We start from the raw sequence: 16,417 nt of genomic DNA on the forward strand, positions 1-16,417 counted from the left end.
ATGGAGCTCAAAAAGCAGAGCGCAGCAGCGCAGCTCTACGTGAGACAGCTCAGGGGGTGGGATCAGGCCCCAGAGCCCGTCGGCGCCGCTGCCGTGTGTCACTTGGTCATGGTGGCTCCTGCATCCTAGCAGAGGTGATGTACATGGTGAGGGGGGTTTGTTTTGCTCTTTTCTCCAGATTTGGAGAAATCCAAGCAGAGTCCTTCCCAATCTGAACCCACTGTTGGAAATGCAGTCAGACACTACCTACAACATTGCTAATAGTAATGCAGTAACACAGGGAGCAGCTGCACAGGGCAGGCACCCTTCAAGTGTGGGAGAGCCAGAGACCAGCAGCCTCCAGCCCATGCCAGGGAGCTGAGAAGCATCTGAAGCTTCCCCAGGAAGACAGATGGGGTTTTCTCAGGGCTTTGGCAAAACTCAGATTTCCGTGCCACCAACTCCTCAGGTCACCTTGAGGAGGCTCAGCTGATACCGTTGCATGGGGTCCAAACTTACAGGGCGTTGCTGTTTCCAGGTCAGCCCCCCTTGGCCATGCCACAAGCATCTCTGCCTCTGTTCAGAGGGTTTTAGAAGCCCTCCAGTACCTCCTCTCACTGAGAAAGAGAGAAGCCAGATGTGGTGGTGCTGTGGAGCTACAGCTCAGCAGCAGCAGCCTGTTGGCTATTTTCTGCGCAGTGGACCTTGGAAGATGGGGGCTATGGGGAAGGACTCTACTTGCCACCATTATTCTGGCTGCTCTGAACTTGCAGCCTGAATGTGCTGCCTGTGGTGAGGAGAAACAGCCCGCAGCTGGGAGAGTAGGGCTGGAGGGGAAAAAAGGCCAGACCGTTAAAACCAAAAGGCATTGGACTTTAACTGGGTAGAGACACTTGCTTTGGTGCCTGGGAAGAGTACAAAGTAAAACAGGGACCTTTTATTTCATTGGACGTGTCCCCTCATTGAGCCCTGTCCGCTGACTCCACTGAAGAAGGCACGACTGAGCTCTCACTGGGCTGGAGAAGCATCACAGTGCCAGGAGAAGGAACTTCTCTTCCAGACCTGTGCATTTTTTCTTTTTATGTTAAACTTGGCCTGTAGGGCTACCTCTGCAATCCTAAATCTTCAGATGGGTAACCCTCTGGAGAATCTTTATGTTGGAGACATTAGATGAACCAGAAAGAACCCAATATGACTTTGAAATCTCAGCATGAGTCTGCATGGTTGGCAGTAAGAAAAAACTGGACCTCCTCCCCTACCCCGTAAAAAAGAACAATTGCCTTGGAAATAATTCAGACACAATAAATGAGGGATTCCTCCACATTAACTGTTTTCAATTGCAGATTTATAGTCTAAAATTAAGCAGATGTTGACTGTTGAATAGAATGCTTAAAAACACAATTGCAAGTTGAAATCCTAGTTTCTCTGCATGTGGCAATCAGTAATTTCAATTATTTATTGGAAGAAAATGAATATATAATAAAATTGAGCAAGCTACTACTTAAGAATACAGAAATATTGAAGAAGTTAGTGTGAAAAAACAGCAACAGATTTTTCAGGTCTTCCAAAATGGTGCAAATATTTTTGAATACAAGATAGACACCTTCAAAGGGATTTGCAAAGTATTTTCTATGTCCTTTAAGGATTTTATTTCAAATAAGGAATTGCATCTTGAAATAACATCAACCTTTATTTTATTTATTTGAGTCCCCAAATTCATGTTCTGAAACAAGAAAATCAAATCTCCATAAGTTTGTCTCAATATTAACATTGTGTTGTTCTCATTTGCCTCTATTTCACAATAGAGATGAGAGATACTTCTGCTAGACCAAATAGAAGATATTGATGATCACTGTTAGAAGTGATATGCAGATCCCAGGTTACTCTGTCTTTTATTAGTCTTTAGAAGCAAAAGGCTACGCGAACTCTGCAATTCACAGTACATTAACTGCAAAGCTCTGTATCATGGTATTTGTGTTGCTCATCACAAAACCAGTCCAAGAAACACTTGCACTGTTACCCAGCTGGAAGGCAGAGCAGGGTTCAGCAGCTCACCAAGCTGGAAATAGTCTGAGAGCAGTCTCAGCTCCCATGGAGGGCAGGGGAATAGAGGACATTTGCTTTAGGTCCAGAGCTGTGCAAGATTGGTCCTTACACTACCCAGGAAAACAGCAACAGGCAAAGAAAGCAGGAAGCAGTTTGGAAACTGATGTGGAAAGACCCCGTTTACCTTAGATTTGGACTAATTTTCAAAAAAATTCCAAGAATTAAAAATACATAAACATGAGAAATTAATATACCTATTTTAAAAAGATCCTACAGATTTATGAGAGTGTCGTGAGAGCTGGAAAGGCTGTTTTCATCCCTCTGCTGCAAGATATGAATACATGGGTCATTCCTGCTGCTCCTTCTAACAGGGTCTACAAGATGGAGATGCTAGAGAAACCTGCTTAATTTCTTCAATCCATGATTTTAATCCATTTCCTTTTGTCCCGCTTGCCACGTACACTGAAATCAAATTGTTTCCTTTAGCTCAGCGTTGCATACTGGATTGCAATGACATAACTTTTACTTTCCCTCTCTTTAAGCCAAGCATCCCCAACACCTTCAATCTTTCCTCACATGTCCTGCTCCCCAGGCTCTGACAGCTCTTGTTGCTCCCTCTGCACTTGTAGGAAGTCCACATTGTCTAGCAGCTTCTTGTAAACAGGGGAGCTTGCCGGGCTGGCAGATATAGATACTTACAGAATTCTGACAATTGTAGCCACTCTCCACTTATCTAGGAATAAAATGTCTCAGCAGGTCATTACCGCAGATAGAAGGAAATCAGAGATCCTCTTTGGAAGAGCTGATCTCCAACAAGAGGTGAATGTGTAACTTGGTCCTGAGGTGGTCAGTAAAGGGACACAGGAAGCAAAACAGTGACATGGCCAGAAGCCTTTTAACAGGACAAGGTGAAATGACCAACTATTTCCACAGAAGTCCCCCAGTCCCTAACAGATGGTGATAACAACACCGCGTACCAAAACCACATACAGTGGAGGCTGGATTTGAACTAGTTATCACATGGCAAAAGGCTTTTAAATTCTCACTGGCTATCATATCAGCTATATAACACTTACTTTTTTTTTTTTTTTTTAATCGAATTAAATCTGAAGGAAATACTAAACCTTCATTAGCCTTATTAGCTTAACTTTTCACCATGGTATTTTGATACAAGTGTATGGGGGAATAATTATTTTATAGATGGCACCAGATACTTAGCTACTAAAATTAGTATGAAGTCCTTGGCGTTATTTTTAAAGTACATGGTTAATTTTGTAGATCTACAATAGCCTCCAGAAAAAAATGATCCTCAAAAGCTTATTTTGTGCTAGGATCATGTTACAGAAAGTAGAGCTCTAGGGTTTAATTCCTATCAATCAACAAAATGAGTATCACACCACTCCCGGACAGAAGAACTAATATACACAGTACCACATGTCTTCAGAGAAGAGCTTAAAATAAATCCAAGAGTGGGTGAGTATTGATACATTTTGCCATCGCCTGTATCGTTCTTCTAATTTTACAAAGCCTCAATCACTGAACTAATTATTAGAGGCACTTAAGTTGTTTTACTGATCCTAGCAACTTTCATGGAACTCGGGCAGCTCTGAGGAGCTCAAACACACAGGGCTGTCCCTTGGAAACACTTTGCTACTGTTATGATCCCTGGATGTCCCCCAGAAGAGGGAAATATTTGAGCAGGTTTTTGAGCAGAGGACAAATAAAAAGTAGATGCATTTAAAAATACAGGCCCCCGAGGCTTCTCGGGTTTCCCTCTCTGCAGCGAGCACAGAAGAGTGCTTATCTTGGCTCCAAAACAGATTGATGTTTTCAGCCGGAAGATTCACTATAGCTGACAGAGAACATTTCCTTCATCCTATTGCTTCACCATGCAAGGAGATAACTCAGGCTAATAATATTCTGTCTCCTTTTTATCCTCCTATAGCCTATGCATAACTTAATTCTTAATTCCAAAGGGCTCACGGAGGAGATTGGCCTGCTGCTAGTTTCATTTATACACATATAAATCAAAACTCAGGCTACCAGAATAGATGGTACTGCACTGGTGTTAAAAAATAAAATCCTCAGTGAGTCCACAAAATTCCCTCTCAGCTCCCCCAATCATAAACACCAGAATATACTAGATTCAGTCACACCCTCCAAATTTTGAAACTTTGCATCCCATTTAAATTTGCATGTAAATAGGAGCTATCCTGATTCACAAGAAATACAGCTTTGCCTATCCAGAAAGCATTAGTGCACATGTAAAACAAGCAGAAAATGGCAGAGTGGTAGAAACCTGGCATCTGTGACAGTTATCTTTACTTCTAATGAATAGCATCTTAATTTCTTAGTAACTAATCATAGTGGAACTATTCAGAGAAAAGGACCTCATGATATGCTTAAAAGAACCAGTGTATAACACCAAACCAGGACATTTGTCCAGTGTCAGATATCCACTTGCAACCTCCTCCCAGCACCCGAGACTGCAGGATCAGGTTTTTGAATCTTCCAGGACCCCTAAGTCACCCCAGGTACTACGGACTGCAAGGTTACCATTTGGGGATATGAACAATCTGCCTTCCAAGATCTGAAGTCTTAACCCCCAAGCAGTAATCCTCAGCTACTCAGGAAACCCCACTGGCTGCCGGCACCTGCCTGACCGTGACTGGCAGCTGCATGAAAGCACTCACTATTCTGCTCTAACTCAAACACACATTGCTGCTTTCAGAAAACCCACATTATTATTCTGGTTTTGAAGAAGGAATTGTGGAAAGCTGAATCAGAAACTTTGAGAACGGATAGCAAGACCCTGGTTTCACATACCCTAATCTATCATCATATTTCATCACCAATCTTATACCTGCTCAAAGCTCCCAGAAATGCGCCACCTTTGCCCCCTTCATTAAGATACAAAACAGGGGTTAAGTGACAGATAGTATCAACGTGGACAGCAATCTGTCTCACTCAGAAACCATTGCACCGGGAATAAAGAAAGAATCATTATACTGGTGTCAATATGATGAATTACAGTCTCTTTTTTCCCTAAAGAAGAATTTCTAGTTTTTCAACTAGCACAGAAAACTCTCCCCCTTTCAGCACTCTGAACATCAGAGCAGTTTCTCCTGACATCCTGTTCAGTCTCTGGTAATGAAAATGTTTATTTTGGTGGATGGCTGATGCAGTTATTCATTACAGCACTCATCTTGGAATAAATATGAACTGGGACTCAGTGATATGAATTCAAACTGTTTCTTCCATATATTTGTTTCCAAAAAGTAAATAAGTTTGAAAGCTCTGCTGGCTGCCCCTGTTAAAGTGAACAAAATGTTTAGGAAAAATGTATTTTCAGTGTTTTCTCACACCACACAGGTTACACAATCATGCATGCCAAACCCATGATCTTTGTGGTCACGTTTCCCTCCTACAGCAGTGAGTTCACGGCTGTGGCACCAGACAAAACCTAAAGAAGTCACCTCTGGATTCATCATCCCCTCTCCCTATCATTTACATCCATGTCAGAGGTTTGCCTGCAGAGTTCTAAAGGAATTTAAGAAGAAATTAAATTACTTATTCTAGTGCTAATGGGAATCCATAAGAAATCTTTTCTTCATGTCCAGCCTAAACTTCCCTTGCTTCAGTGTAACACTTTTGTTTCTTGTCCTAGCCCTACAAACCATTTCCTTTTGCAGCATCACAACATGCTTTCAAAGACCCTTCCCACTCTTTTGATTTCTATGCTGAGCAACCTTTACCCTTTTAATCCTCCCTCAACAAGCCACTTCTACTAGACCTCTGATCACTCTTGCTTCTTTCTGCTCCACACCTCTCAATGTGTTAAATCCCAAACAGGAGAAAGTACTTTGATTAATGTCTCCACAGAACCAATCTGCAAGAATCCTTGTGAAGCTGGTGAAAGTGCTTCATGAGTAGCCAGTCCCTCGCTGCTGGGTACATTTGCATGGTAGGAGGTTGTACCACAGAGGAGAGAATGTTCTCTGGTATAACTAGAGAGATGTCCTTCAAAGGCTTCAAACATCAGAGCAGAATAAAGCTTTGCAGTGAGGCCCAGGAGGGGGAATGGTTTTCTTAGTGTTTTTAGAGAGACAAGCAGCTGGGACTTGTATTAGTTTCTTCCACATGTACCTCTGTCCCCCAGCTTCTGCATCACCAGAGAAAAATCATTGTTGGACTGATTCACAGTGAGGCAACCAAAAGCAGCATCAAAGATCGAGCTAATCAATTTAGTATTGTGAGAGTGGGGAACAGAAGGGATGTATCTTGCTATTACTGCCATCTCCATGAGGGAAGAGCAATTAATAGGAAAGGTTGACATGTTAGAAGGTAATCTTTGCTGTGCAATTGCTTGCAACCCCAAGCAATGTCATAGCTTCGTATTTGCGACCGTGCAAAAAGTGATAAAATGTAAGGGAGCAGTTTCATTACTGCAGCAGCTGGAGGGGGATTGCCAAGCCCTGGGATGCACACTCCCAGGGAGTGACTTACTGCTCTCCCAGCCCCGTTGCACAACCGTAATCTCTCTCACAATATGGCTGAAAATAAAGCTGACTAGCAGGAAAAAGGGGAGGGGGTGGGGAGAAAAGCAAACCAGTTTATTAGTAAAACCTTGATGAGCAAAAGACCAACAGAGCAAAAAATGCACCACCTTGTGAAGCCCAGGAAATGAGCACTAGCAGATCTGGCACAAGTGGCTGTGTTTGTCCCTCACTCTCCACAGCCAACTGATGAGCCTCCAAGCAGTCCTCAACACTCTTCCATACCAAACTTTGTTCTCTGCACACCGTGTGCTTAAGGAACTTTGTACATTTCCAAGACTTCCACATGCAGCCAACTCCTCTGCCCTTCAAGTGTTAACTTGACACACTTTACAAAAATATGAGCACTGTTTAACAGGTCATACCCTGGGTTTAAAAAAGGAGATCCTGGGTGGCACAGGGTGTGTGTTACTACAACCCTGAACATCCCTCCTCAGCCCCTCACTTGCCCTGAGATAACCTTCACCTCAATAACCGGTGCAGTAGTTACTGGGTAAGGATGTTTGGCAAGTTTGAAAATAGGAAAAGGAAGCTGGATGAAGGTGTACATAGCCTCGTACTCTCGGAGGCATTAAACATTGGCTCAGAAATACCCACCTGGGCACTGAGCCCTATAAACTGTCTCCCAAATCTTGCAAAGATAAATATGCACTGGCAACATACCTTTCCTCCAGCATCCCTGGAAAAGGGATGGGAACCTGCATGTTGGAGGAGGGACATGGGAACTAATGCAGGGAAAGGTGTTTGTTCACACACAGAACCATTTGAAATGCCTTTCTTTGAAAGCTTCCTCCTTAGTCCACCCACATTCCTCCCCGAGCCTGGAGACAGCTCTGGAAAGTGCTGGAGTGGGAAGAGCTGCCTCCTCACACAACGCAGGCTTTCCTCCCCAGCAACTACAGTCCCCTACCCCAGCTCTCCTGAACCTCCCACGAGGTATTAAAAAGCAATAGCAGACAGCAGGCTCTCTCCAGCTTTCTATATTTAACTGCAGACCTCTAAGCGTTCTCCTCCCCTTCCACTCCTCTAGAAGGGCTGCATAGAAACACGGGGAATGAGAGTTGCTCCTCGTTGCTGTCAGAAGCCTGAAGCCCGGGTTTGCTCATGCTGACTCTGTTCTGGGGCTCCTGCGTTGCTGTGTGTGCGATAAAAGCCATCACAGCATACACAGGAGGAGGAAGGGAACACTTTTGTTTCTCCGTCCCAAGAACTGAAGGTACTAAATCTTAATACTTGGAAATCAGCAACTGCCAAGAACAAGTTCCCCACCCACCCATCCACCCTAAGCTTTGAAGTGTTTTCTTTCTAGCTTTACCTTGGCACACTGGCCAAATAAGTCACAAGTTTCCGAAGGTCTTCCTGCCTTATTCTGTCGTGATTGCTGCGGGCTGGGAAGGTCAAGACAGGACCACCTCGTTTATCACGGCCACCTGCAGAAAATAAAGGATTGTTAGAAAATCAGGCAGGAAGCACATGTCAAAAAAACTATGTGCACTGAATTGATAAACATAAATTACAGCACATTCAAGAGCCCGTACACTCTTTGTAGCTTTCAGGCTTGCCTAATTGAGGAAGACATGCTTGCATTTGCTGGAGTTCCAAAGGGGGGAAAGAAAAAAAATATAAAAAGAAAACCTACACACAAGGAAAATCGCTACTAACAGTTTTTTCTGACTTTCACCTAATCCCATCAAATCTATTATAACTGCCAATCCAAGTAGGCAACACTAATAAAATCCCACTGTGGGATAGTTTTAAACTGGTCAGCACCAAGAAAATGAAAGTATTTTTCACTGTTACGCAGTGTGTTACATCATTCATTGCTAGATAGTTTACAAGATCCCACCAGAGAGAAGCAATGTATCCCAGTAGTGTTTATGCAGTAAAATGTTCTAATCTATCTGGCAATTCGTTAGAAATTGAAATTTTGGTTAGAAGTTCATGTCTTCTATGCTTTCTATTGGAGAGTGTTGTTGGCAATTGGAATGATTTTTGGTTTGTTTTTTCCCTGTAGCTTTCCTGTCTTAAAATCCACTCCTTTTAAATTGCCAGTTTCTGGCACTTTATCTTTTACAGCAATTTTCAAAAGGCTTAGCCATAAAGGAATGACTCTACCCTGAATTATACAATCACAAATACAGTGGTGAATACAATCTATTCTACAACACCTTATTTTATCCTCTGCTGTCAATAAAGTTTAATAAACTTGAAACGGAAATCTAGTGCCTCACACTCTATGTTTAGTTCTTTCTTCATATATTATCACAGGATTTTTTCAGGAATTGTGTGTTGTTAGACATGTGTTTGCATTGTTATCTAGGAAAAAAAGTCACAGTAAAACTACAGCTAAAAAAGCTAGCACAAAACTGCAAGGACCTTGTAAATAAGCTGTATAAATGCAGATTAGTTTGTGCTTTTCAGTGGAAAGTATAATCCCTTTAACAGAAATCTCACTTCTGAGAAAGGAAAAATCACGTGCTTCTCTGAACTAATTTACCCGTCCAACAAGAAGGAAAAGCTGCGCAAGGACACGCACATCTCCAGCATCGATCCATGCTGCGCTCTCTCATGAAGAGCACAGGATGTCCACACTCTGTGGGACCATGAATCCTGTAGGGTCCTCAACACCCCAATTCAGCAGGAGGAGTCCTAAGGGACTCTGTTATAAGAGTAGGATCAGCAAGAGAGCACATGTGTGCTTGGAAAAAGCAGTATCCTGGATCACCACAGGACAAAAAATTGCTCTGGGCAGAATTTAGATCAGGAATCAAAGGGGTGCCTCATATGGCAGGAGTTCCTGCAGGCAGACAAACCAGAAACCAAACTGGCAAGATACACACATGTACCCCCAAGGCTTTCCAGCTGGCTCTGCTTACAGAACAGAGAAGTCACTTGTAGATACAGCTCCCATCTAACAACATACTCCCTGTCCATTTTACTCTAAAACAGTCCATTCAGTTGATGACATGATAGGTACAAGCTCACCTTCTAACATAAAGTGTCTCTCTACATGACCAGAACCACACAGAAGCAGCTAAAATTAGCAATGATGTTACTATATATACATATATATATTAATTGCTAAGTCATGTCTAAAGAGTTTTCTACAGCACTGTAGACTGTACAAGACAAAGTCTGTTACATAAACTTCATCTATACAGATAGAGATGTCAGTGTGCTCTTCAGCATTGAAATTCCCATAGTTTTCAGTGGATGCTATATGCCTGAAGGGCTACATCATGTAACTCTCCGTTGGAGCCAGGTCATGTCTGATTCATCCAGGGGTACAAACGCAGAGGCAAACAAGAGATGCCACCTACAGTTTGAGCCCTCATGCAGCTTGAGGTGCATGTGGAATACAAAACCTGTCCTGCCCAATCTCCACACAAATCTCTGTGCCCTATGTTTGCCTCTGGCTTCACACCATGATGGTGAAAAAGGTCCATGGGAATTCGGTATCACCTTGGCTGATCCATGTCTCTGACGCATAGCATGAGGATGGGGGTGTAATGTAACAAGGATTCAATTTACAAGGAAGTAAGATAAATTTTATTTTCAGACCTATACACATATATATGTATAAAAAAAATTTCCTCATTTTAAGCACATTCTCCCTTTGTTGAGATTATTTCACACACCGTAACAATGCCAAAACCATTATATCATGCATGATGTGTCCAGCAGAAAAGCAAGCCAGACGATAGAATGGCAAACCAATGTAGTAACTAAAGCTGGAGGGAAATATTTTTTCAACACAGGAAGCTTTTCAAGGTTTTGAAAAATTTCCCGTCATATCAAGATGTAACCAAGGCTTTCAAAAGCTTCCAGATATTCACTGAAGCAGAGACCTGAACTTGAATTACATCCCAGAAGAACATGCTACCCGCTACTCAGTCATGCTCCCTCTCCTCTTCCATTTCCAATTACTGAAATACCTCTACAAAGTGGAAAAGCATTAAGAGATGAGGCCAGGAGACATCCAAGCCCACAGTTATTATCCTCTCCCAGGATATGAAACACCTGGGAAGGGCCATGAGCTGCCCACAGCCCAGCAGCCCTGATCGCTCTGATGCTGCCCATTCACCTCAGCTTGGTAAACCAAAAATTGTGTTTCTGGCCAGGGACCCCTTTCCCACGTACAGTTCCACCAAAGTAAGCTCTGGGGAAAACAAAATAAAATAAAACAAAAAAATCTAAATTTTGGTAGGCTGAAAAAGTTAAATCAGAAAATTCTTGACCCTTTTAGTAACTCAAAGATTTTAGCTACAGAAAAGGAAATGGGGTCCAGGACATTCCTGTCCTGTCTTTGCTTCAGGCTAAAAATTGTCCCTCAACAGTTCATCTAGACTGTCCTCAGAGGAGCAGGATAAATAAGGCTCTAATGCAGAGTTAGAAGTTACCAGGACAGACTGGAAAAAATGTGTTAATTCTTGTTGGAGGAGAAAGGTTACATGATGACCTAGTTGGAGGTTTCTGGATGACAGAATGATAAATCAGTGCCTGGGCCAAGTCCTTCTAGTCCTATGGCACAGAAGAACAAGGAGACATGGGGCAAATCTCAAGAAATGTGAGGTTTAGAAACAGACGTTTCTCATTTGTAGTAAAAGTACTGCTCTATGCTTTGAGCAATAGGGTGAAATTATTATTACAAGTGCATCATACAAACTAAAATACTTCACTTGTTTCCAAATCATTCATGAGAAATCCCTAATTTTTATGAATGCCTGCATAATTTACAATTTGTATGACGAAACATCAGGCTTCTTCCAGAACAAACCACGGTACGTTTAATTCACCGTAAGACTTGCAGAGTTCAGTAACTGTGGTTTATTCTCTTAAATACTAATAATATGTAGCTTTTCCATTGCACTTTATAACCACAAATCTCAGCTTTTGTAGGCAGACTAAATGGGATATTACCACCATTGAAATTTAGACACCTAACATGCCTATATTAGGACCCTCATCTCATCTAACAGAGCCTCCACACGGGTAGCAACAGCCACTAGAAGAGCAGAAAATAGTTTGGCATTGGCTGTACAGGGAGTATATAGTCTTCCTTTTCCTTATTATTATCTCCATTTTTACTGAGGGGAATAGTGACGTACAGAGGGGAAGAAATTCAGCCCAAATCCCACAAGAAGTCACTTGAACCAGGAATAGAAATGACATTTTCTGACGCAGTCCACTGTGTTGGAGCTTCATAGTGCTTATGCTAAAAGTCAACAACTAAAAACATTATAGAAACTCTGCCTCTTCTTGTTAGTAATCCACCCAAGGAGGTTAATCTTGCCCCAAGTCAGCCATGATCTCAACACCAATTTTACATGCACAGTCTCCTCAGAGAACTACCCAGCATATTGTTTTAAAAGAAAATAAAAAATGGAAGGAAGTGAAGAGTCTCAATTGCTCTAATCAGTATGTCCCATCTCCTGCCTCCCACTGGGCTCCCAGACATGGGATGCAATAATCAAACATGTCATTAGCTTTGCTAATTACAGTTATTAAATGCTAAAACAAACAGCTGATAATTTCTAATTGTTTTTCAAGGTGGGTTTTCATGGGCTTTGCTCTGATTTAGAGAGGCAAACAGATGGTCTAGTTATTAGTGCTCTGGAAAAAAGAGTCAGAAAAACACATGTTCTTAAGGGCACAAAGTACACTGAGAACAAATATTTAGCCATATATGTTTTGCATTCCTCCTACAAAATTCTTTGTTGATGGCCTTGCCTGTCAGTGGCTTGCTTGCCGGTTCTTCCTATCTCTCTTTCTTCTAGTCTATACAGAAACCATTGCCAAATTCAGCATTTGTTCCCAGAAGTAGGTTTACATAATTTTTCCTCCACAAATCACACAGGGGATAGTGCAGTGGTGGCACAAGGCATTGTGATGCATAGAACATTATAAAAAAAACAAACAAACAAACAAAAACACCACAACAACAACAACAACCAAACAAACCAAACAACAACAACAAAAAAAAACCCACAAAAATAAACAAACAAAAATCCCCTAACAACAACAATAAAACACATTAAGGAAACCTCAAGAAAACCTGTATGGGAATAGGCAACACGGTGACTTTCTGATGACCATGTTTCTATTCAAGCCTGGGAGCAAGAGGAAAGGGACTCCAGCCACAACATCCCTGTCCTGGCAGCTGCCTGAACTGTTGTCTTACTCCTCTCAGTCATGGGACCAAGTGTTTCTGCCTATAGGGGCTCCAAGTACCCACAGGTAAGCCAAGATGCTAGCCAACCCAGAATATTATTGAGGTGAATACTGTGTACGCACCTTCCCAATTTCAAGTGCTGAGGCACAGCCATCCCTGATAATACAGAAAAAGCTGAAATTCCAGCTTTGTCTAATCCTGTTTAGGACAGGAAATTATCAGTTTCCTTTTATGCAGACTTCTGGTGTACAACAGATGATGATTTTATTGAACTCTGGTTTCAAGCTCCATCTCTCCAGTTCTATCAGAATTTCTACCACGATACTTACCTACTTACATTTATCTATATTTAAGGGATTCAAGCCCCATTGCTTCCTTTTGCACTCCCTTTATAAGCATGAATTCACAAGAATTAACCATAGACAAAGACAAATGTTCACCCATGTAAAAGCTCCCAGGTACCTCATCTAAGGTCCTGCAACACATCAGCAACAGAGACAGGAGTAGTACACAGTGTCTCTGGCCTCCATTCAGATGTCTACTGCAGCTCAAACGAATATGCTACTTCATCTGACTCCTGCAGATCCTAAGATGATCAATCTTAATGTTGCAGACTCTGCTGAGACATTAAGTGAGTTTCCAGAGGAACTGAAATACTCCTCAAGAGGTATTTCAGTCCAAAATATGGTGAAAAAATGAATGATAATGACAAGAACTAGGAGACAGAACGAGCTCAGCTGGTGTCAGGCGCCTCAATAAAATGACAAACAATATGCTCTGGTTTTCTAAATCTAACTGACAGACTTCCTAAGAAAGCAAAGTACTGAGGAACTGGTATCTAGAGTCTTAAAATAATATTCCTTTCCCTGCCACAGCTGATCTCTGTGAGTCTGCTTGATACCAGACCTCCTGTGATCAGGTCTCTATACTAAAATTCCTCCAGCTTCAAGAGAGACACATCATTTGTAAGGGTCATATAGAAGGTTATCTATCAGACCACCCTCAAACTCAGTTGGTTCCAAAGCAGGTGATTCTATCTCAGAAGTGATGGAAGTGTAAGTTCCCACAACAAGCCCAGCTGCAAATTAACGCTGCTGCAATTCAGTCAACAGGGCCTGATCCTCCAGTGTGTTGCTCTTTGCAGCATCCTATATCTGAGTCAAATGCCTGAATCAACAGCAACATTACATTTAGGGTTAATGACTCCAAAAACAAGGCTGTATGTTCCCACCAGGAGATCCCTTGTCAAAGCAGATCAGAGGCTGTAGATGGGATGCTCAGCATAGCCCCTGGAGGATCCCATTTCTCACCAGGTAGATTTGTTCCGCAGTCACCCAGAGCCACTGCATGGATTTGATGAGACCACCAGCTGTGGCTTGTAATACACCTTCACTGACTTACATTTGTATTTTGGGGTACTTCTTTAATTTTAAATGTTTACTTGCCAACAGGCCACTGGGAAAGCTGTCACATCCCACAGAAAAAGTTATTGCCCCAGCAAAGCAAAACTAAGGACAAGTGAGACTCATTAAAACAAAAGAAGAGCTTCCTTGTGTGGAAAGAAAAACTTCCACAGAGTCCAGAGGAGCCGGTTTCTTCCTCTGGGAGAAGCTGGTTTGCTATGAAGTATCAAGGGAGCACCAGTACACTCCTCATCAACGCTGACTGTTACTCACACCCATGCAAGCTTCGCTGCCTTTTGCCCCAGCTGAAATTGTTTTTTTTTGATCTCGCCTCCTCTATCACAGATGTATGGGAATAGCTGTATATATTTTAAAACAATAGAGAAACTGAATAAAATAAACCCCAAATCTTCTAAAATGAAACACCTCACTGCACACCCGCTTGCCCTTGGAGAAGGGAAGGGACCAAATGATGGTGGTACTGACAGACACTCCAAACTCATGCCACTGGGCATAACATTAGAAGCTGTACAGAATACAGAGAAGCAAAGAGAGGCCATATTCACCCTGATCACCCACTATTTGTCTTCCTCATTTGAGATAAGCACAGAGGAAGAGCAATGGCAAAGTTTCTGATGTTCATCAGCAAACTGAAATACGTGATAAACTGACTTAATATAACTGGCTGCTCAGGTTTGCCACATCCCCAGCAGCTAAGTCCTCCATAGCTACAGACAAGTAGAGGATCCTGAAAATTAATGAAAGTTCAGGGAGAGTTCAAGTGATTGGACTTACATAATTGCTATTAGTGAGACTTTCCCCTCTGGTTTTAAGAATAAATTTAGCCTAGAGCTGGAAAACACTAGCAGAAGAAAATGTTTCTGAAATTTCACATTCCAGCAAAGTATTTCCATTTCAAATAGCCTGTATTTTCCCACCAAAAAAAAAAAAAAAAAAAAAAAAAAAAAGTATTAAATAAAAGCAACCATTGCTAATACAGAGGATGTCCAGTTGTGAATTTCAGTGTTTCTTGTCAGCTGAAATTGATTCCCTAGGGGGAAAAAAAAAACATAAGCCCATAAACCAAATTGCTTTCACAGAAATAAGGAACATCTTACTGCAAAATGACTAAAATGATTGGCTGTTATCATATTAATTATCTCAGGTGATACAGTTACCTCCCTGGGTCCTTATATTGATTTGTAAGCTCCCAGCCTTGATTCCTCTATAAGGACAATTCTCAACTGCATGTGTAAATGAAGATGAGACCTTTGCTGAGATACATATGGAGCTCACTGTGTCTTTACGGATGAGAAAACCCTGTGAGCTGAAAGAGGATGTGATGTATACAGATCTTCTTGCTTCACAGGCTCAGTTCCTTCCTCTTATTGTTATTTTGAAAGTCCCTATCATTAACTGAGAATCTATACCTATGTGACAGGACGCAAGGACCCACTGACCAGGAGCTGGTCAGAGTCCAGCATGTCTAGATGACTCCCAATCAATGACTTATTATCCCACAAGTTCTTGTGAATCTTTTTGGATAGAAATGTTGATTGGGTTGATTTTTTGCCCAGTTTTGTAAAGCACTTGAACCTTTCTGCCTCTCCACAAGGCAGCACAGGCTGCATCACTACTCTCACACATGCTAATTAAGGAAGTACGTAAAGAAGAAATATCCCTGCTCTGAGGAGATATTGGTGGATCTTGGCAAGCTGCTGATGTCCGAGCGCCAGGACAGTAAGTGCTGGCAATCACTAGACATTCTCCACAGAAATTGTTCAATTTAGTCCATGGCTACAGTTAAAATGTATGGAAAGAAATACGCCACTGATTCTGCACACTACATTTACAACCTGTAAATTAAATCAGAAGTCACAGGAAACATTTTGATTTCTGCATTAACCTTAGAATCCTGATGAGGATATTTGAAACAGCCCCTATGGGTAAGGGTTCTTCTCTATCCTCAAAATTGACCTAACACTCTTGAAAAACAAAAGGAAAAAATATAAAAAACAAACAAACAAACAAACAAAAAAACCCCATTGGGATCAGACCTCATCAAAAGACCTGGAAACTCTACAGTCTAAACTTCCTCATTTTCTTCTTCAAAGCAAAATCTGCATCAATGCAGGAGCATATTCTAGATGAAAGCATGATGGCCCAAAAGCACTGGGAAAATTCAATAGTGAAGCAATGCTGTTTCTCTAGTAGCATATTTCCTATTTTTGTAATTTCCATTATTTCAAACTACATCAGAG

At 41.8% G+C, this 16,417-nt stretch overlaps 1 protein-coding gene across 11 annotated transcripts in view; it reads right to left on the reverse strand.

Moving 5' to 3' along the window:
* The window catches only part of KALRN (kalirin RhoGEF kinase), a 523,685-nt gene that overhangs the window by 335,144 nt on the left and 172,124 nt on the right, over nt 1-16,417 (reverse strand). For all 11 annotated transcript variants that reach the window (XM_042784358.1, XM_042784355.1, XM_042784351.1 and 8 more), the window contains exon 3: nt 7,897-8,011. In XM_042784358.1, the coding sequence (XP_042640292.1) occupies nt 7,897-8,011 (115 nt within the window). The remainder of the gene's footprint in view (nt 1-7,896; nt 8,012-16,417) is intronic.

Source organism: Tyto alba, unplaced genomic scaffold (genome assembly GCF_018691265.1).
Source record: "Tyto alba isolate M040663 unplaced genomic scaffold, T.alba_DEE_v4.0 Super-Scaffold_7, whole genome shotgun sequence".
Taxonomy (NCBI): Eukaryota; Metazoa; Chordata; class Aves; order Strigiformes; family Tytonidae; genus Tyto; species Tyto alba.